The sequence below is a fragment of the Oxyura jamaicensis genome, chromosome 1 (assembly GCF_011077185.1).
Source record: "Oxyura jamaicensis isolate SHBP4307 breed ruddy duck chromosome 1, BPBGC_Ojam_1.0, whole genome shotgun sequence".
NCBI classification, from domain to species: domain Eukaryota; kingdom Metazoa; phylum Chordata; class Aves; order Anseriformes; family Anatidae; genus Oxyura; species Oxyura jamaicensis.
The window spans coordinates 60,228,384-60,250,538 of NC_048893.1; the positions used below are offsets into that span (position 1 = coordinate 60,228,384).

At 38.5% G+C, this 22,155-nt stretch overlaps 1 protein-coding gene across 1 annotated transcript in view; it reads left to right on the top strand.

The window, feature by feature from the left end:
• The window catches only part of PTN (pleiotrophin), a 77,224-nt gene that overhangs the window by 31,662 nt on the left and 23,407 nt on the right, over positions 1–22,155 (top strand). The window contains exon 2 of the mRNA XM_035343140.1: positions 21,255–21,364. Coding sequence (XP_035199031.1) covers positions 21,256–21,364 — 109 coding nt within the window. The 5' untranslated portion in view covers position 21,255. The remainder of the gene's footprint in view (positions 1–21,254; positions 21,365–22,155) is intronic.

Consider the following 22,155-nt stretch of genomic DNA (forward strand, 5'->3'; position numbering starts at 1 on the left):
TGTGGTTTATAATGGGGAATAACAAACAGCATAATTTTCAGAAAGTTTAAATAACGGCAAATAATTCCTTACACTTTTATCAGCATTGCCCCAACATTTGCACTGTTTTGCAAATTTTCTGAAGAGTCATAATGCCAAGAGGTCCGAGTGAATACAAATAAGAAAAAAAAAATCTGTTAAATCTTAGACTGTGCTACCTTACTCACACTTTATTGCAGTTTAAACTGGAACTCGATCCCCATAGGTATTTTCCCTGATAGGCTTTCCTGAGACTTTTTCTTAGTCCATACTAAGGTATCCTTTGAAATCCATGAAATCCTTTTTCTACCTTCCTGTTGGCAATAATTTCCAAATAATACAATACAGCTATAAAGACAACACCCCCCCCCGGGGTTTTTTTTTTTTTTTTTTTTTTCTTTTCCCCCTTCTCCATTGGTAGCATTTAACTTGAAAGGATGCTGAATATTGCCAGAGTCCTCCCACTCCTGTACTGGCCTCCAGGCTCTCATTGCAAACCACTTTGGAATGTGCCAAGACCTTTGGGACACCCACACCTTGGGAAAGAAAAGAGGAATCATCAGTTTGGTAGCTGTCTTGCTTTGGCTTTCTGGCATTGCTATTAAGAATTATCAGGGATATATTATCACTGTTTTATTCGTGGCCATTTATAATCTTGCAAATTCATCTTTCCTTTTTTTTTTTTTTTTTTTTTTTTTTTCCCAATGCGTATTTTTACAAGTAGATAGGCTTAAGGCAGGACAGTAGTCAAATGGAGATTTTTTACAGTTCAAATTTAGTTTTGATACATTGTCATGACAAAACATCTTCCAGTTTAAAAAAAAAACAAATAGCTAATGCTGTAGAAAATGCGCTACTCTATTCATTATGTACAGTGTGTCTGATATTCAAGAACATAAGTAATAATAAGTAAAAAATATATTTCAAACAGCAATGCTATTTTTCCCTTCCTATCTTACTTTTAATAGCTGGGCTTTAAGACCTAAAGCAGGGAATGCACCTGTGTGTTACTTCTGGAGACTTTTACATATTCCCTGGCAACAGTGACCACTCTGCTGAACCACTTGCATCATACCCTTGGTGGTAAGCTTCAGAGATCATCTGCATCACTGGCCTTAGTGACTCCTAATGCCAACTATTGATTGTTTTGGAATATTTTGGAGTTACTGCATGACTAGTTTTCTGCCATAATCATGGCAGATCCATTTTGTGGCTTTGCGTATGGTTCAGTCACTTATTTAAGGTGAGTGGAAAATATTAATGAATCATTTTGCCCTTTTGTTTACACAAATATTCAAATTAAGGCCGAAGTCTGAAAAAAAAAATGAGTGATGCTGTAAATTGTTTTCTTTAATGTCTGGTTCATAAAACTTTGGGATCTAGATAAACTTTGTATGCAAGATTTGGCTTCTGGTTTATGTGAACGCTTTCACCACTGTTGTTTGTTTTTTTTTTACTAGATATGATTCTTATCTTGTATCTGTTAGTCTTTTATCTCTACACTATTCTTGACATTTTCACATTTGAGTGCTTTCATATGTAGTGACACAGACCTTTTATTACACTTCAGTATCCTGATTTCCACAGTTTGCAAGCTAAACTTAGATTATCTGATCTTCTTCTTGCCTATTGGTGCTAAGTTCCTCTAAGAGATCAGGCAATGTAGGAGTGTTTTTTTTTTCTTCTTCTTCAAGAAAAAGAAGCAAGAAAAGGACCAAGTGTTTTTTGATACTTTGGAAATACAGTATAGAAAATAATAGTGAAATGTTATGGTAGCAAAATTTAATTAGCTGTAACATGAGAGAAATCAAATTGTGACAATTATTTTTAGGAAGATGCCTCCCACAGCGAACTGCAGAATACCTTGCAGAGAGAGGCAGACGAGGGCTTTTTAGAGTACTGAGGTTCTCATCAAGTGACAAAACAAGAAAGTATTTCTATAAATTTAGTTGTCTCTTGTTGTTGCTATTGTTATTTATCATTGCTATTATTGTTGTGTGTTATTATCATTAAGAATACCACTAACAGAGGAGAGCTGTTACAAGTATGAGGAGATGCAAGAAGCAGCAACAAGTGTGGAAGAGTTGCAGAATAGATTTAGAATTGTAAGAAAATTGTAATAAAATAGTAAGAAAACTGCAGATATAAGCAGCTGTTTTTGCAGGCTGCTTGTTAAAAAGAGAAAAATAAAACATACATTTTTGGTGGAAGACTAAAAGTAAAAGAAATGTTAAAATGAGACTGGAAGCAGGGAATGTGGCGGCAGCAACTGAAAGAAAGAATTATGAGAAAAGCTAAAATAAAAATAATTCAGTAAAGGATCATCTAAGGAGGGTAAGGGAGTAGAATTAGTATAAATGGAAAACAGCTTTCTTTTTGCCCCCCCCCCCCCCCCCCACACATTTTTTTCCCTGAAGTAGTATTTTTGCTAGTTCTGTTTCCCATATATTAGTCTGAATTAGCAGATGTCCTGATTCTCTGGATGTGGTCCCATTTTGCACAGCATCAAGCTATAGGATGCAAAATGCACTGCTGTGTCTTTTACATGATCAGCAGGAATAATAGCTGAAGGAATACAGAATAGGATTTGTTGTCTTTATCTAGATAGGATGGGTTATAATTAACCCATTGCAGGGAGCTGTGTTTAAATTTGTATATACCGATAGGTTTACCTGCATGTATGTATGTGTACCTGAGTAGTTACACCAAATGTCAATAAGCTATGAAGGAGTCAGCAAATGATAAATATTGAACAGCAAGAACAGCCAAAAAACTTTGCCTTACATTGTAGTGTTGTGTCTAGTTTGTCCTTCCTTGTTCTTGTCAGACTCCTCATAAATTAGTCCACACTGAGGTAGTATCTGTATGAAGAGACTGGAAATACCACTTGACTTTTCATAAGGAGATACCAAAAATGGAGTTTACAGTTAGTGGCAGCAGACTTTTGTCTAGCAGGAATGCCGTATGTTAGAGAGTGCCCAATTGGATGTGCAAAGAGACAGAATGTGGACCAGTCTTGTAAGTACCTGAATGGTGCCATGGCTTTAGCCAGAGTTCACTTTAGATTTAGCCTCTGCCCATTCAGATGCCATGGATCTGAATGTACAAGGCTCCTGATCAGTGTTTGGTCTCTGAGGAATACATAATAGTCTGACTGTTGCTGGACCAGGCAAGGACTAATTGAGTCAACACTACTCCTATCTGAAGACATGCTGAGAAAAGAAAGGCTTAGGAATAAGTGTTAATCCACTACTTCTCTCCTTGCTCCATGGTGAGGTGTTGCCCCTGTGATGATTACAGTGCTTGTTTAGAAAAAATCCTTTAAAGCTCAGCCAGAGGCAACTTTAGCGCAAGTAGGCAGCTTAAAATCCAGCAGAGGGCAATGCTGTATTGCACCTATAGAGATACTGCAAATGAGTCTACCTCGAGGACCTTTGAATTATCTTCTCTAATGAGAGATCATGCATTTAATTCAAGATAGATTATACTAACCTTGTGGTTGGGGTTTTTTAATAAAGTTCGGTAGTATGGCTGGGGAAATCTCTCCCATTGTTGGAATGTGAATTGCCAGTAAAAGGATGGATAGATTGCATTACATGTTTGAGCTGCAGAGAAATAAAACGATGTCTTGTCATAGCTCTTGATAGTTTTGGTGTAAAGTTAACATCCCCCCACTTTTTCTTTCTTTTTTTTTTTTTTTTTCTCTTTTTTTTTTTATTAACCCCCACACACCTCCTCCCCCACCACATACATGCCTATTAACTTCTTCGGCTACTGCAGTTTTATTAGGGCTTTTTTATTTCCCCATCATTATTCTTTGCATATTCACAAAGAAGAGGAGAAATAACACAGCTCAGTAGTTAAGTAGGACCATATTCTTGGGAGAGTCATTGAAACAATTCCCATTTTACTGAAGTTGTAAAGAGCATGCATACCATGATACTTTTCTGTCTATTAAACATCAGTGAAGAAATTTGAAACAAAGTGCCAGTGGGAAGGGCCATTTAGAGTTACAGATGTATGCAGCTCTCTACTGCCTCATGAAGCACGTCAAACTCAGTAGAGATCTTACAAGGTCAGCTGCTCCAGTTTTAATTTTAGACAGCTGCAATCTCAGAGTTTTGTGTGACTCTGATCCTGTTTGAAGCAACTGCACTTCTGGCACTTCCAGTCTGACCTGTGTGTAGTTCTGTTGCACAGGATGAACCCAGAGCCCATCTTCAGGAGCTCCTTGTTCTGATGGGTGCCCCAGGGCCCAGACAGGAGCCCGTGAAACTGGATTTGCAGCTGCACACCAGCTCCCCTTTGTTACTGATGCAGCAGTGAGTGGTCTTGGTGCAGTCCTTGGACTGCAGCTTTTACCAGGCTATTCTCCAAATTCCTGAATGAGCAATAGGAGTAAAGGGTTTCAGATGGATTTATGGGAACAAATATAAAAAGCCTTCCTAAAGGGACTCTGGAGTAAAGTGCCTTTCTTGAGGAAAACTTGTGTACTTTCCTTCTCCTCCTATGTTAGACTGCACTCTGCTGCATCCTGCAGAGTGACTAGCAGTAGCAAATGGAGAAGGATTTCACCTGAGAAGTCTGATATACATACATGTTTTTATCATACTTTTCTGGCTTTCTCCTGTTCTTACTTCCGAAACAAGCCAGCAGTGTCTTCCACATCTTGCAAGTCAGTTTGCAGTAGTGGATCAGCCACACTTATTAGGATGCAGGGCAGATGCAGCGTTTTCTGAGGCTTGCATTTCTGGTTATAATTACAGAGAGCAAAGAAGAGGAAGGAGGTGGCTTTTTCAGTGATAAAGACGACAGTCTGGGATTTAGAACTAATCTCTGGGCAAACTGTTTTTACTAATTGACGTGTGCAGCAATGCAGTTGATGTTGCTTGCTTAAAATTCAGAGCCTGGAGCCGGTTACCATGCTAGCTTAGTGTGGGCGAGGTGTTCCTAAAGCCACAGACCCAGCTCTGGGGAGAAGCTGGGGGGAACACAAAGCAGGAGCCATGCAGAGGGCTCTGGGGCTGCCCCGCACTGGCCAGGAGCTGTCTCAGGTGCTGTCCCTGGGTGCTGGCTCAGGATTTTCATTTTTCCCCAAAAAAATCTAGGTGGCGAAAATAGTTTCATTTCCTCCTCCATCTCTGTGGTAAACAAAAGGCACGTACATGCAGAGAAGCATGAAGGAAAAAGACTGCTGTCTCATTTCTCTTCTAGCTGGTACCAAAGCTTCCAAGTGTTTATAAAACAAGCCTCAAAATACAGCTTTTCTTAAGTCTTCAAGAGTGCAAATATAACTTGCAGCCAACGAAATACCATTGTCTCTGCTCTGTGGCAAAGTAAGTGTTTAAATTTTTTTTTTAAGGACATTCGGACTGGGCCCCTGAATACCAAGTCCCAGCTGAGCATGAATTTAAATGACTGAGGCCTAAGCCCCTGATAATGGGGTTTATTAAGGAAGCACTAACAGAGCAGAACTGGAGTGGACTGAATGGCCAAACTGAAATAATGGAATGCTTGTGGCAACCAGAAAATGATTGCTTATTGGCATACTTCCAGGATAAACTTCTGCCAAGAGTACACAGTCTTTCCTTGCCAATTTCTTCATATGGGGAAATACAGTACTGAATTTCTGCACGTAATAGCAGTGCAAAAGAATAGGAGGAGAAGTGGCAGTCTGCATAAGGAAGAGAAAAAAATGTACATCCAGAATAATGTAAACAGCATGATCCCTTGAGCTTCGCTGATCAGCAGCCTCTAAAGAGACCACCTGGGCTTCAGATTTAGTAATATAGTCTGAAATGCAGGTTTTAGCCTGTGGAGTCCTCTCACTTGAATCTCTAATTAACAGTGAGTGCAGCATGCAGGGAACAGAAAAATTTGGAACTTTGCTCTAAAACTCCTCCCTTCATGAGCAATTTCTTTCATACATGAAAAAAAGAGGACTGTCTTGCAACTCTGCTGTGAGACATATTTTCAAGAAAAGTCTCTTGAATCACTCGCTTATTTTAATCACCAAGAAATGCAATTATGAGATGCAGCTGCATATAACTGCAGGTTAAGTTTACAAAAAAAAAAAAAAAAAAGACTAACTGCTGCTCAGACAAGGGAAGAAAGAGTAGTGAAGTTACTCTATATTGTACTGCCTTGCCTTTATATACAGGTCTTTTGCATAGAACATTTAATGAAAGAGCTCTGATTTGTATCCCCCTTCTGCTAGATTGGAAATGTGTTTTTTTAATTTTCCTCCCAGCTAAAATCTCACGTATCTGACTGTTCCAAATACTATCCTACAAGGCATTTTAAAGCGGCCGCCTCTCCAAATCTCATGTGAAAGCTAATCGTGTAGTATAAAATACTTAAATAGCTACTAGGGCACAACAATCTTTTCTTCCAGGAAAATGCCTTTGAGGCCATTAGAAATATCTGTACTATGAAATGAGTTACAGTCTCTGCATGGGAGATTGAGATGCTCACCTGAAAAATCTTTGAGCTGTAGCTAGCACTCTCTTGAGAAGTAAGAAATTAATCAAAACCTCTACTATCAATCACAGAAAGGATCTGAAGACAGATCTTCCAAGGTTCACGTTTTTATTTTGAAATCATTTTAAAATTCAACAAAAAACATAACCTTAAATGATTTTTTTTTTCTTTTAATTTCTACCATTGAATTAGCACTCAGTTTGTGTAACTAACTCATCTTTCAAAGTCCCAGAGGGTTGGTTCTCAAATAGCTTTTGGCTGGTTGCTGTGATATAAGGTCTAAAGCTGAATACAGCCTAGTTTGGAGGGAAGTGAGAAAGGATATTGTCTGAAACAACCAACCAGTAAATCAACAGCAAATTTGAGCTGTTCTCAGCCTGATTTTTTTTTCCTAGTTATTATTACATTTTGGTGTGTGGCATAGATATAGCTTTTAAAAATTTGCCTTATTTATATGATAATAAGAACTCCATTAGAATCAAAGCTCTGCCTTCCAGCAGTAGTACAACCTCCTTCAGGGCTGTAACCTCTGTTAAGAGGTTAAAAATGCCAACTGCTTTCTTCTGAAACTCAGTCTTGTAATTCTGGCATTCACTGTGCTTATTCTGTGATGCTGTGATGATACAGTTTGTTACAAGTACAGTTCTTGCCATGTCTGCACAAAATCTGGACTTTATTTTGAAAAAATAATAAAAATATCTCTATGCATTGTGGTTTGGAAAGACAACTTTGGGGAAAGCTTTTCAAGTCTGACCTGTTTCATTTTTATCAATCTGAATCTTGAATAAACTGAAAAAATAGGCTTTACATCACTTTTATTCTCAGCTGGCTATTAACTCTACACTGCAGATGAACATCTTCAATTCCATTTTATTACTTTTTTTTTTTTTTTTTTTTTTTCCTATCCTGTTCTCCTGTTTGAACTCCCAGGATAATGGTGGGTTCAGTCCTCCCTCAGTCAGCTGCCAAAATCTCCAGTTGTCTTGCTGAGATTTTCTATCTCTTGCTTGGACAGTGAATACAGAGATCTCTGGCACACGCAAAATGGAGACAATGCAAATATTGTGAAATACATGTTTGTCTGCCCCCACATCTTAAGAAAAGTTTCAGTTTTGTCTTGCATACTTTACATTAGTTAATAATTTTTGAGTTTTCTCATTATTGGTGTGTATGGTTTTCCTACCCAATTATTCTGTTAAATATTTAATAGTATAAATAACCCCCACCATTTTTTCCTTTGTGCTCCTGCCTAGTTTTCCTCCAATGCTAGGTATCAGTCATTGTTTTCTAAACATGGATGGAATTAGATATGTGTCTTGCTTTAAAAGGACATGACTTCTCTTAGGAACCGTCACCTTCAGCGGTTTGATGAACACTGTCTTTCAGTTTGGAGAGGTGACTTGTTGTTTAAAGTAATTGTTTTAGTGGCCCTAAGAGTATTCTGTGACCTGAAGCACCTGTAAGGTGTAGAGTGACTCATGAACTGATTCTCTGAAAAAATGTGTGTACAAGGATCAAGGAGTGAAGGTAAAGGGAGAGATCATCCGGGATTGAGAAGATGAGACTTGGAAGGATAATTAAAAGAACAGAGCTAAATGGTGGACATCAAACTAAAGAAGGGATGTCAGATAATGAGAATTTTTAATCAAATGGGATTTCCTCATTTTTTTCCCCAGGTACATTCCAAGAGATGAGGAAAGTTAATCAGTCATGAAAACAATTTCCCCTCATATCCCCCTCTCTCCCACCAACTAGATGGAAACAGGCATTGAAAAAATCACAAATATTTTGACCTGTTGTGTAGCTGGAAGACAGCTGACAGGCACAGTGGCCTCTGAACAGTACTACTACAACAGCAAGCAGATTTATTGTTCAGCTAACAGCATTTTGGTGGGAGTATGCAGCTCTGTATTTACTTCCAAAACAGATTTTTTTTTAATGGTGTATACAAAAGAGCCCAACAGTCTAAAACACAACGAGGCTGCTCTGAAGTCTCATCCCTATATATCACATACTCTATAAGTTCATCTTCTGCTGTCTGCATTGCATCTAACACCATTGTATAGCCACAATACTTTTTTTTTTTTTTTTTTTTTTTTTTTTTTTTTTTTTCCCTGCCTTGGATAGAAATATGAAGGTTAATGCAGATAAAGCATGTAACAGGAGTAGAAATGGCTACTCTTCCTAGAGTCCTACAGTGGCTGTGGACACTGGTCAAGCTCCCATAGCTGAAAAGGGAGTTGCTCTGAATCCCAACTAATTTGTTGCTGCTATAAAATGCCATGGTCCATATCCCTTTATGAATTCAAGGTAGGCTCCTTTCTGGGTGGTTGCTAAATTGCATTGGAATAAGAGAGGCTGTTCTTAAAGCCCTAGCTAAGTAGGAAAGGCTTGGAGTCTGGGGAATACCAGTTGAAGAAGCTGAGGCCTGGGCTTTTCTCCTTCTTTTCTGACTGGTATTATGGTAGGAGAGTGTATGTGCCTCGGAGATGCTGTTTCCGTTCTGACCGGCAGAGGAGCAAACATGCTTTTGGAGAAGTTTGACTGAAAAACACATTGTAGCTCTATGTTACAATGTGGCTTAAAAAAAATATTAATTTGCATGTCATATTTTTTTTTCCTTATTCGTTTTTGCATATCTGTCCCTTATACTGTGAGATTTTTGTCATTTGAAGCAGTAGTTCCTCAGGTGTGAAAAAATGTGCAGTACCTCAAAACGTGCAGTACCTCAAAAAGATTAATAGAGGGCATAGGTGAGAGGCTTGAGGCATGTGCTTTCAGCTTAAATAGGGTTCTGATTGTATTGTATTTTGGAATGGCATCTGAATAGTCAGACAGTGAAGGAGACTGGGAGTCATAATAAGTAAAGGACATAATGAAATGGGCTATCTTATTTTAGGTGTATAGAATATACACCTTTTTCATTATGGGTGTCTCGGTGTTTTTCGAAGGAGTCAAGTGCTATTATCCCTGTTTCATAGATGGAGAGTGAGGACAGTGACAGATGCTGTGATTTGCCTATATTGCTACTGAGCTGAAAACATCCTCATTGGGGCAGAAAGAGAAAAAGAAAATGATAATACAGTGGAGGTAGCTGCCTGGTCTGTATGGTGCAGCTGTATGTTATGAAAATCATATATATCACAGTTTAAACAACTCTCAAATTGTGGAGCATTCCCCATAACGGTATATGACTACTGGGACTGTGGTGATATCAGGATATATCTGCACACAGGTTCTTTTCCTCATGGTAGAAGTAATAGTCTTTGTCTGTGGTCCTAATTACAAAAACAGTTGTATTCATTGATTGCTTCTGGTTTTTTTTTTTTTTTTTTTTTTTTTTTTTTCAATCTGTTATCCATAGGCATTGTTACAAATACTGCAGTAAAGAAAATGAAGCCTCTCAGGCTTATTCATGTTCAAAAAATAGATTTAGAATAGTGAAGAAAACTTTATCTTGGCCCGACAGAAACAATGAGAAATTCTTTTATGTGATGTGTTTAGCAACTGGATGGAATATGCCACCCCTTTCTCATACATTTTCAGAAGGTATCCAAATTCATCTCAGATAGATGAAAATACATTAGCTGGCCAAGTAGGTGTCAGCTATGCTCCATACAGCAAAAGATTATGTATTATGATGTTTATTTGCCCTTTTCTGGTCCTGTAGTTTCGTGGTAGCCAAGCAGTAGCAATCTAGACACTTCTGTCAGAGGACTTGCAAAACCATGAAAAAATACCTTGTATGTCTTAACATCTCAGGCAACCAGAAGACTGTTAGCTAAAGCAAAGAAAGTAGCTGGAGGGGTGGGAAGGGAGGCAGAAAGAATAACTGTAATATGAGCATGTTCTTCCCCAGATAGGCATGCTTGGACCTTCTGCTATGTTCAAGCAGTTTTATCTTCTGTACTCTGGAGAAGCTGTGAAGGCGTCAAAGGAGGTTAGGTGATTTATTGATGGTTGAGGTTGTGGAAACATGACTACAACATACAGGTTCTCCAGGAGAGATGCATGGATGCAGATGATGCACAGGAGAGTTGAGTCAGGAGCTTGGCTTTCCTATAAATAAGACAAAAAATGTTGGAGAGAACAGATGTGGGTCTCCTGTGGTCTGCCTAGGTGTTGGCTGATCAAATCCAGGATTGTTTAATCTTGTCTCGAGTCTTGGATAAATGAAAACATAAAGAAATTTTGTGTGACTTCATAGATAGTGACACAGCAGGTGTGATTGCTGTCGAAAGAGCAGAGCAGAAAGAAAAAAAAATCACAGAGAACTGGCTTAAAAGAGGCCTTCCTGATAGGATCCAGGAATACAGCAGTATGAACTGATATTTCATTAAAAAAAATAATTATTTTTTAAGTCTTTCAACTAGTGCTGTGGGAGAGGAAGGTTAATACATGAGACAGTCGCAGAAGTCAGTGTTTGTTCCAACTGACTCACTCAGACCCACCATGAGGATACCAGAGGAAGTAAATGTGTGCATTGTGGATGACGGTGAAATACGTAGGATGCCTTGTAAAGCCTGTATATATATATATTTTTTTTTATGTTAGGGAATATAGTTTAATACTCATGAGCTCATAAGAACAAAAATAATTTTAATTTAAACTTGCTGTCTTTTCTTGTTAAAATTGTTCTCCACGAAGCATTTCAATTCTGACAAAACATTTTCAGTGGAAAAAAAAAAAACAACTTTTTTTTTTTTTTTTGTCTGTTTCCTTGAATCTTGAGTCATTCTGAGTTTATGGTATGCACTAAAAGGCAGAATTCCCAGGGGTATCTGTTATCAGCTTGAACTATTAATTTGCTGTCTGGAGAACCAGAAGTATAAAATATCCACAGCATGTGTTTGCCCTAGCCTGATGCAAGATACAATCATGCAATTGATTATGCAAATATCAAAGGCTAGGGGAACTGTTATCCACAAGTTAACTAATTACTTTAGCTTATTTACTTGAACAAAGCTAGATGAGGCATGTTAATTGATCATTGTTTTCAACTTTTCATTTGTTTACATTTAAATCATTTTCTTCAGTTGTGCCGCTCTTAGTTCCCTGCTCATTTGTATAGCATTGACATAACCTGCTGACCTCAGTGCTCATTTTTTCTGCCCCTTAATGATGCCTATGTTGGAAAGAGAACGTGAAGTTGATTACATATTGGAAAATGTAGTCCCCAAGCTGCACACTGCAATTTTTGAAGTGAAGTGTTTGACTTGGGCTTATCAGCAGGGTCATGCTGTGATTTTATTTTTCCTTTTAAACTAACAGTTTGATTGTGGCTTGTTATTATGGGTGCCCTGTGCTGTAGCTGAGGGTAAATGCTGGTTAAAAAAAGAAAAAGAAAGTTGACCAAATAAAATTTCAGCTCTCTAAAGCTTTCCTACTTCTCCCTGGCTGATCTATAGCAACAAAAAGATAGTTATACTCAATTATTATTATTTACTAGTACACCACTGAATAAATTGAAGCTCCTTCCAGTACTGGTTCTCATTTGAGGCAATTGCCATCTCCCTACCAGCTACCATTTAGCAGCTTCCCTGATCCTACAAAAAGGAGAGAGCATTGCTGGAGCTGCCTCCATGTGGGTTGGCCCTTCTTTTCCCCCAAACAGGGAAGTGAAGTGGAAGATGAAAAAAAGAAAAAAAAAAGAAAAAGAAAAAAAAGAAAAAGAAAAGAGAAAAGCTAAGATATGCCTGTTAGCTTAAACTCTGCAGTTCTGTATTGCTTTGCCAAACAGAGCAACCTGCTGGCTGCAGAGTTGAGGACAAAGATTATGCTTTGTAGAGGATTGCAGGACTCTGAAGAAATGCCTTTTTTTTTTTTTTTTTTTTTTTGTTGTTGTTGTTCCCTTCTCTTCCTAGATGAGGGTAAAATATCATTTCATTATTTAATTTGATCTATGGAAACTCACTGTTTCATGATTATTCTAATAGGTTTTTCTTTAATAAAATCATTCTGAAACATAACCATGGTGAGAAATGAGGAAGTTTTTTTTTTTTTTTCCAGGACAGATAGCAACTGATTTGTCTACCAAATTATACTACAATTAAAGGTACTTTCCTCAGATAATTTAGCTTGTTTATAGCCTTAGTGGTTTAAACATAAAGTAGTATTTCTGTTTGAAATGAGCACAGCATTTCTTTGACCTGTGAAAGTGTGAAATGATGGAGATCAGCAAGCTGGCTCAAGGCTTTGTGCCATGAGGAGGGCTTGGGGATCTTTACCCATAAGGAAGCATACAGAGAAACGTGTCATTTCCATGTCTACTTACGGTACCCAGAAAGGAAAAATAAAGTTAATAAACATTTAGCATTAGATGAAAAGAAACAGCATTATAGTGGATGGACAGCTATAACAAAGAAATAAATTATGTATTGATAACTGCAGTGGTTAGGGTGGAAGACATGTAAGGAAAAGCTAGTACCTGAAAGACATTTGTGTGAGATCAGACAGAAATATCAAATGGAAGTGGTCTGTGCAATGAATTGGAGAAAATGGAAAAAGGTGTAGTACATACAAATATAATTGGGTTAGCCCAGGCACACACTGAAATTGTAAACATGGACAGCAGCCAGGGCTTTAAAAGTATGTCCCAGTAGAAATCAGAGTAAAAATGATGTAGCTGTAATCAAAGTTAATGATAGACAGTAATCAAATAAATACTACTGGTATACAGAGGATAGAAGTCATGATTCAGAATTTGGAGTAGTACAGAGAAATGTCTTTGTTTTTAATGTCAACGCAAATGTGGATATAGGTTTAGTTAGAAGTCCTGGTAGAGTTACGCATGAGGAAAATATAATATTCTTGTTATAGAAGAGAACTATAATTCTCGTTACAGAAGGGTTTATCTTTCTGCATTTAGATTAGATGACAAAAGGCCCTAATAGTAATAGGGGCTAGGTATCTGTGGATAGGATTTCTTTACTACCTACCACAGGACTATTAAACGTTGATGCTATTTTAGAGTTTATTTCAGTATGATCACAAAGCTCATCCTTAAAAATGACCACTAGTATGAACTGTTAATAAGCTGATTCAGATTATATTAAATTGGACCATAAACTAATAAAAGTTTAATTAAGGTTTTCAGTCTTAAAAGACATTTTAAAAGAAATTAGCTGAACTGGTAAAATGTGTTGGCCCAATGCAAGATTTTAATAAAGGACTTTTTCAGATCGTGGTATCAAATTAAAAATAATATGTTTCCCCAAGAAAGAGAAGAAGGAAAAGAAAGCCCCTAGAGGAATTCCAAGCCTAACTGGGAATCAACCCATTAAATGGATATCAGGAGCCTAAAAGAATTGTGGAAAATGTACTGATCACTGAGGAAAGTAGTGTCTTGAAAGTCCAGGAGTGGCCTGCTGCTGAGAATCAACAAAAATCAAGCTGACTTAAGTCTTTCAAGTGAAAGTATAAGCAAATCAAAACTATTTATTTATTATTTTTTCCCCTCCTGTTGCTAACAAAGACAATAGAGGAAATGTGTGTTTGGGGCAGGGGGGAGAGGGTGAACACTTTACAGTGGGGTGATTACAGTTCACAAAGGTCTAGCTCTGAAAGTGAGTAAGCATTTGTCTCAGGTTTCAATATGGGAGGTCACGTAGGACATAGAGGCACATGTCAGGTTGTGAATGAGAGTATTGGGGAAGCAGAAGTTTCTGCAGCTGTTGCAGAAGTCGAACTCCTAAGAATTGAATCCTCTCAACTTCTTTACAGAGAAAACTACTTCCATCTCAGAGAACTGCAAAAACGGCAGTTGACATTTTGGGTTCATTAGAAATGATTGTTAAAACATGCATCAAATGCTTCCAGCTTTTGTACAACTGCAGGATAACAAATATTTATATTTTAGAAAGAAGAAATACATGGATTCAGGTAACTGCTGACCTGTTAATCTGCCCCGATAGACTGCAAAATAAACTGTGTTTTGAATAAGTAAATACTTAAGAAATAAATGTAAATGTTCATTAAACATGGCACGTGCTTACTGAAAGGAGACTGATCTCCCAAACTAGCTCACTTAAAAACTGATTTTTCTAGCTGTGACTAATCTGTGACTAATCAAACCATAACTTATTAAAGTATTTGTTTCTGGACTTGATGATAAATTGTTAATTCAACTGAGAAAAAGTATAAGGGGAGTGGGTAGGTATCAATGCAAAAGATTGTCCTAACATTGGTAAGGAGCTTATAGAGGAATCAAAATGAACAGTGATGTGAAGACAAATACTGGGCTGTAGGAATTTCTTAAGTCTGCTATGGGGATGAATTTTATTTATTCATGATCATGGGATGAAAATGATATTGTAATAAATTGTGAATCGTAGGATACTCAAAATATTTCTTGTGGCCAAGGAGGAATATTGTTTGTGGCCTTTTAATATGTTTGTATCGAGAATTTTATTGTTCATATGACTGAAACCTTACCAGGCTGATGCAAGAATTATTATTAGTCTAGATGTAATTACTACAGAAGGAGAAAGAATATATCTATAAGATATAATAATAGCAATTAGAATAGCTACACATACACTATGATTCAACTGCTTTTCCTGATATTATGCTAACCCTTCCCTAACTCCTTTGAGCCCTGAGGTCAGTGGTTTCATTGTAGTTTTGGTGATGCTGTGGTGACCTGTCAGCATCTAGAATCCTTTCCCAGGAGGAATATGATGTCCATGTTGATGGTTCCTTTCTCCTTAGTTTGGGATCATCTTAGGGTTGCTTTTAAATGTTTGCTGACTGTACTGGGTCTGGCTGGGATGTTACCTTTCCCTGCAGCAGCCCATACAGTGCTGTGCTCTGGACTTGGAGCTAGAACAGCAGTGGTATCACACCAGTGTTGTGTCTGCTGCTGAGAAGTGCTGGCACAGCATCAGGACTCTCTCTGACCCTCCTAGGGGGTGGGCAAAAAAGGGAGAAAGAAACATCAGCAGGGCAGCTGACCTAAACCAACCAAAGGGATATTCCATACCATATGGGGTCACACTCAGCAATAAAAGGTGGAAAAAGGAAGAAGAGGGGAGGGGTGGGCTCTCGTTGCGAAAATGTCTGTCCTCCTCCCAAACACCGGCTACGTGCGTTGAGGCCCTGCTTCAAGGACGTGGTCAAGCATTGCTCATTTGTGGGAAGTAGAGAGTAATTTATTTCCTCTGCACTTCCACATAGCCTTTACTTGTTTTGTTTAGTTATTCCCTTTCCCCCTCCCTCTTCCCCTTTCCCTTTTTTCCCTTTAGTTGAATTGTTTAATTAATAATAATATTTCTTTAATAACATATACATATATATTTTTTTTTCTCTTTAATTAAATCATCCTTATCTCAACCCGTGAGTTGTTCTTTCCTTCACTTCTTCCCCTCCTCATCTGAGGAGGGGGAGTGAGAGAGCGGTCATGGTGTTCAACTGCCTAGCACGGTAAAACCACCACACTGACCTGCTTTTGTACCTTTCTGTTTCTCCATTGTTCTGCAGCTCCGTGTTATAACCAAACTTACTATATATGTGTTGTCTTTTGCATATATTAGAAATTATTTCTTTGTTCTCTTTCTTACTCCTATTTCTCTCTGGCTGCAGGTCTTCATTTCTTTATCTGACCAATGGTGAGATTTCTTTTATAGCTTTGAGATCTGCATTGTCAAGCCCATGCCACATCTTGTACCACCCATACACATACTCAACATTGTATCCTGTGTCTCTACGTCTCAAGTCCTTTGCTAAGACACCAGTCCTATATTTCTTTACAGTACATTATTGTAATAGAGTCATAAAACCTGAGTGGCTCCATGCAAAGATAAACAAAAGTAAATCAAATTAGCCATAGCCAGCTGGTCAATTAGAAAAATTGCTGCTGCAGCTAAACCAAATGTGACAAAGCTGTGGATAGATTAAAGAAAGCTTGGACAGAGCAAACCATGACAAGCCTCAGTCTCGAGACCTTGCAAACTCATTACAAAGCCTCTGGCCTGTATTAAGGAACAGCAATACATACAGCATTGCGATACTTGCAGGGTAACAACATTGTCAGCACAGATGATGCTTGGTATATTTTATTGGAAGAACTGAAGGATATGGATGGGTTAAATCACATGACAAAATTTTGAGTGGGAGTTTACATTCATATGGACTAATAATAAGACACTTGTTTCTATAAGCTGGGGCCTTGCCAGTTGCTTTGGGAAGAACAGATGAAGGGAAGAGATTTTGAGTAATAGTTATTAACAGGAAAAAAGCCACCTGCAAAAGGCATATGTGATCCTAGGATACGCTGCATATGCTAACTTCAGTAGGGATAGGAAAAATAAAGGCTGCTGCTCACCAATGGATCCTTATCCGAAATTGTCTGTTTTGTTCTGGATGTTAGTGTTCAGGAAAAGACTTATTCTGATTGGAGCAAGTGAGAAATGGAGAAACTGTATGTGAGTTAATAGCATTTTCTCCAGGGACTACAACTTGCATTAACTGAGGTCCAAAGGTCTAAGGAATGCAGTGTGAAAACATCAGGGACGTCAGGGCTGCCTTGGGCTGCTAACTTGGGTATGGAGAACACAAGCTGTGTTTGCAGGGTCTTGTGCTGGAGAGAGTAAAGTTTTTCTTTTTCCTTGGGTTGTTGGTCACTGTATGAAAGTAGTGTTTCTACAAGTGGATGTGTCTGCCTGCCACTATGCTACACTTTGTGGATACCAATTTGGATCTTCGTTAGATCTGGAATATGGGTCCTTGGGTCCTTGGGATAGGTACTTAGTCACGTGGACTATAGTTATCACATGAAATGAATGATTTAGTGAATCATGTTCAAGGAAGATGTGTGTAATTGTAAAATCAGGTCAGGAGGCCATGAGGGGTTTGGAGTGGAGGTTCAAGCTCAGCACAGAAGGTTCTTTAAACTCCACGCATAGTGTGACATCTGCCTGACTCTCTCAGGTTCTCAGTGTAGATGGATGGTGGATGAACTCATCCATTTCTTGATCACCTCTTTTTTTTTTTTTCCCATTTATTTTTTGGTCTCCCAAGCAGAGATTGATTGGGAAATCAGCTGTAAGATTGAAGTAACTCCTATGCCTCGCAGTTGTTTGAAGAAGCCATTTGCTACAGTGCATCTCAGCTGGACTTCAGTTCTCACCTTGTTACACACTTCATGCTTTCCTAATGCTTTCTGTTTCAGTGTTTAACTCTCAGTAGCCATTTCTCTCTTCTGTAATTCCTGTTTTGGTGCTCTTTTCATGGTTTTAGCAGTGTCTTTTCTTATTAAATCTCTCTTTTTTTTTTTTTCTGATCTTGTTCTAACTCATCATTTAAACTGTTCTAAGCTTTTTCTTCTCTACCTTTTCTCTTTGTTGTTTCCTGCAGTTCATCCCACCACAAAATTCTTACTTCTTTCCTTCTTTTTTTTTTTTTCCTCTTCCTGTTGGTTGTAAATATCACCTGATCTACATCATTGGTGTAGATGGAAGTCTCATTACAAAAATCAAAATGTCAAAGAGGAGTCCATTTGCTACTAATATCTTTGACAGTTCTTTAAATCAAAGGTTGAACTAGAAATGTTATCCATATTTGTAATTTCATGGGAGCACCTGCCCTTGCTGTTCTATTATGTACAAAACAATGATGTAAATTTCTGTAGTCTCACCTGTTATGTTGGATTTGATGTGTTTGTGTGGTGTGAGATGAGGCTTCATTCTGTGCAACATGGTTTTCAACTTGCTTATAATTAATAGCAAAGGCAGTTAGGAAGCAGCCTGGCTCCCTCTGCTAGAGGGATGCACGTGTCTGTAGGTTTAGTGTTTCCTTAGACAACTTGGCAAGGATTTTGGCTGCAGGGAGTCTTTGGCAGATATGCTACATCAGGGCTCCATGGGGTTTTGTTTATAGGGCTTCTGGAGCATTTCAGACTCTACAACCCAGGTATTTTTCCTGCCAGTTTTGTGGAAAAGAATATTGATGAGATTTGAATTTGAGTCTCTTTCAATTCAATATAAGTCAGCTTCCCTAGAGGTAGATATTCACAGCTCCCAGTGACTCTGGCAGCCTGTGGGGTTGTGCATTACCACATCCCAGGTCCTTGGCATGGGCAGAAACTATGCAGGAGGAAGCTCTCAGCCCTATTCATGTATTTCTTTGCATTTGGTAGCACCCTGAGCTGCAAAGCCCCTGGTGCTGCCTTGCTTCATTATCTGACAGTGCCTTGAGATTACAGAACTATTTGTCTCTCTTTCCCTTTCTGTTTTCACACAAGCTTTTAATATTTCTTCAATTAAGGAGTTAGTTGTTTGGAAGAGAGGAAGTGAGAAGTTAAATTGTAGTGGAAATGGGATGTGAGGTGAGGTGCAATGGGATGTGAGGTGAGGTGAGGTGAGGTGGTGAAGTTTCTCCAAAGAAAAGGGGCTAAAGGGGGAAAGGTCAAGTCTTAACTGTATTGTAACTATGTTTAATTATGGAGAACCAGTTTCTGTGCTGAGTTAAATAAAAAGTCAGATTGGTTATTTTATTATTTATTGCATATGGTATTTATGTGTTTATTTATTTCATTTTGTTTAAAACAGAAGAGGCTCTAGTTGGAAACATACAGTAAAAGTAAACAAAGCAAACAAACCTTTCACAGGATTCATGTGTGCCTCAGCTTCAGGCTCTGTTTGAGTTCCCTGGGAACACTGCTGGTCCTTTTTTCGGTAAACCAAACTGGGGTTAATGACAGCTGCTTCAGGCACTTGAATGCCAGGTATCTTGTAGCTTGCACATGAACTATATTGAAACAAAACTATTAAATTTTCTCATCTGGCTTCTAGCATCTATCTATCAAGCTAAAGGTGGATACTTAAAAGTCCCTTTGTTACAGATTCCTCTCCTGTTGTCCATGTCAATTACAATTATGTTGCTTTTGAACAAGATGGTTGCCAGCAGGGAACAGTGAGAAGTGCCAAATTAAATTTCAGATACATTTTGTTCTTTGTTCGTGGTGAGAATTATTTCTCTCCTCTCAGTGAAATTATCTCAGATATCCTCTAAACTCTGTGGTATCGGTTTAGTGGAGTGTTCAAGGCTATTTTAGTGGCTAGCACTGGTGATGCCTCCTTCTAAGCTCTGGCATAGACCTGTTTTGGAAAAAATAAAATAAAATAAAATAAAAAAAAGGTTGGGGAAACCTTCCATCCAAGCAACCGTTAGGCCACCGTCTTGGTACCCTGCTACCTACTAGAGAGACACCTCTGGGAAATGGGGAGGATTCTGTTTTCACATAAGTAGTTGTTATGGCCCTACTTTCAGGTGAATGATGCCAAAATGTGACAATGCGAATTATAGGCAAGAAATGTGTGTAAACCATTTCACAGAGTGGTTGAGGTTGGAAGGGACCTCCAGAGATTATATAATCTAAACCCTTGTTCAAACAGGGTCACCTAGAGCATGTTACACAGGATCACATCCAGGCAGGTTTTGAATATCTCCAAAGAAGGAGACTCCACAGCCTCTCTGGGCAACCTGTTCCAGTGCTCTGTCACCCAAAGTTCTTCCTCATATGGCGATGAAACCTCCTGTGATTCAATTTATACCTATTACTCCTTGTCCTACCGCTGGCCACCACTGCAAAGAGTTTTGCCCCATACTCTTCACATTGTCCCCTCAGGTATTTGTAGAGTTTGATAAGATCCCCTCTCCATCTACTTTTTTCTAGGCTAAACAGGCCCAAGTTGCTTAGTCTTTCCTCGTAAGACAGATGCTCCAGTCCTCTAATCATCTTTGTGGCTCTATGCTGGACCCTCTCTGGAAATTCTATGTCCCTCTTGTACTGGGGAGCCCAGAACTGGACACGGTATTTCAGGTGTGGCCTCACCAGAGCTGAGCAGAGGGAAAGGATCACCTCTCAAACTGCTGTCCACACTCCTGATGCAGGCTAAGATCCAGATCTGACACATTTAAGTCAGACAGCTTTGAGTGACTTCTGGTGATTGGCTAATAACTGATCCTTCACCACCAAGCAAATGATTTTATTTATTTATTTATTTATTTTTCTGTATTTAAATATTTGTTTCCCAAATACAGTTCTGGGTTTCATTAGAATGCTATGGATAGCCTCTGTGTGCAGAAGTCCTATCTCTGTGCCCATTTTGCATTTCAGTCAATTAGCTTAACTGCTATTAAGAAGAGACACTAATTGGCGAGGAAGGAAAAGATAGATAGGAAGATGCCAATAACAATTAAGGTAATGCATCATATATAACCTATGCAAGTCTTTTTTTTTTTTTTAAAAAAAAAAAAAAAAACAAAAAAAAAAAACTCTTTTCAGATGTTGAGTAAGCCTAATAAGAACCTTGCAAGGTAGACCATATAACATTCACTACTCTGTACGAATGGATAAAGTAGAACACAAACTGTATGCTGTGTTTTGTTTTACACAATAAATCACAGCCAGAGGTCAGGAAAGATGAGAGAAGTTCCAGTCCCATCAAGAGACTCTGATGCTTTTTCACAGAGAGCAATAATTATTGACTTTTCTGGGGCAAAACTCATCCACAACGTCGGTGCTGTAGATAAGGAATTTGGTACAAGGGATGGAAAATAAATGTTTAAGAATCTTTGTATTCTCTTTGTAATGACAATAATTATTACTTTTGCCAATGGCTAATTGTGTTTGACTTGCTTGTGTCTTCAGGCCCTGAAGCAGAGCTTCCCCAAAAAGCTTTAGCTGCAGTTTAGATGGGGTCCCACTTTTTGCAATCTAACCAAACCTCTTTTTACTCTGTCTTGTTGTTCCCCAGAATGCCACAGCAACAACAGCAACGTCGACTGTTCACAGCTGCCCTCCTGGCACTTGTTTTCATTCTGGCAGCAGTGAGTACCACTGAGGCTGGCAAGAAAGAGAAACCAGGTAAGGTCCAGTTAATCCAGGGTTAATCCCTGAGCTACATTGGATGTGTGGAAGAATGTCCTATGTTTTTGGTTTTGTTGTGAAATTCAGTGCATTCGTTAACCTTTTAATATGCAGGATAGGGATTTGTAGTTTTGACATGTTATTCTATATTAAATAGGAAAACTGAAATTAATTTCCATGAAAGCTAGCAGCTTGAGAGCCCCGGTGACAAGAGTCCTCAGTCCATCGGAGTGGGTATTGCAAGGCAGCTTTCCTTAAAATTTTCTTTGGGAATGGGTTCCTGCTTGACTTAAGGAGAGCCACATGAGTGATGAAAGAGCAGTTATCATGTTACTTGTTTGGTGTGGTATATGTAAATGGTATTTTATATGTAATGGATTTTCATGATATGGAAATATTTCAACAAAGGTTTGAACTAACTCTGTGCTGCAGATGGAGAGCTAGACATCTAGCAGTAAGTGCTCTGTGTTAGTGATGAACTCAGACCTCATTGCAAGAGAGACAGGCCTAGAGTGGAAAACTCACATCCATCAAACCCAGTTTTGATGGTTTTTAAGGATCACATCTTAATGGTGTTTTTCTTGAGGTCTTATTATTTACAGGCTGCTAACATACTGGTTAATAATGATTTGTGAGTCCATCAGAGTGAGTGTTCCCATTAAAAATGAGTGTTTCTAACCACTGTGGCTGTAAGGAAGCATGAGAAAATATGCAATAACTAAAAGACAAATCATTCCATATAAGGTTATTTACAATTACTTGTGTTATTTGGGGGGCTAATTTATTAT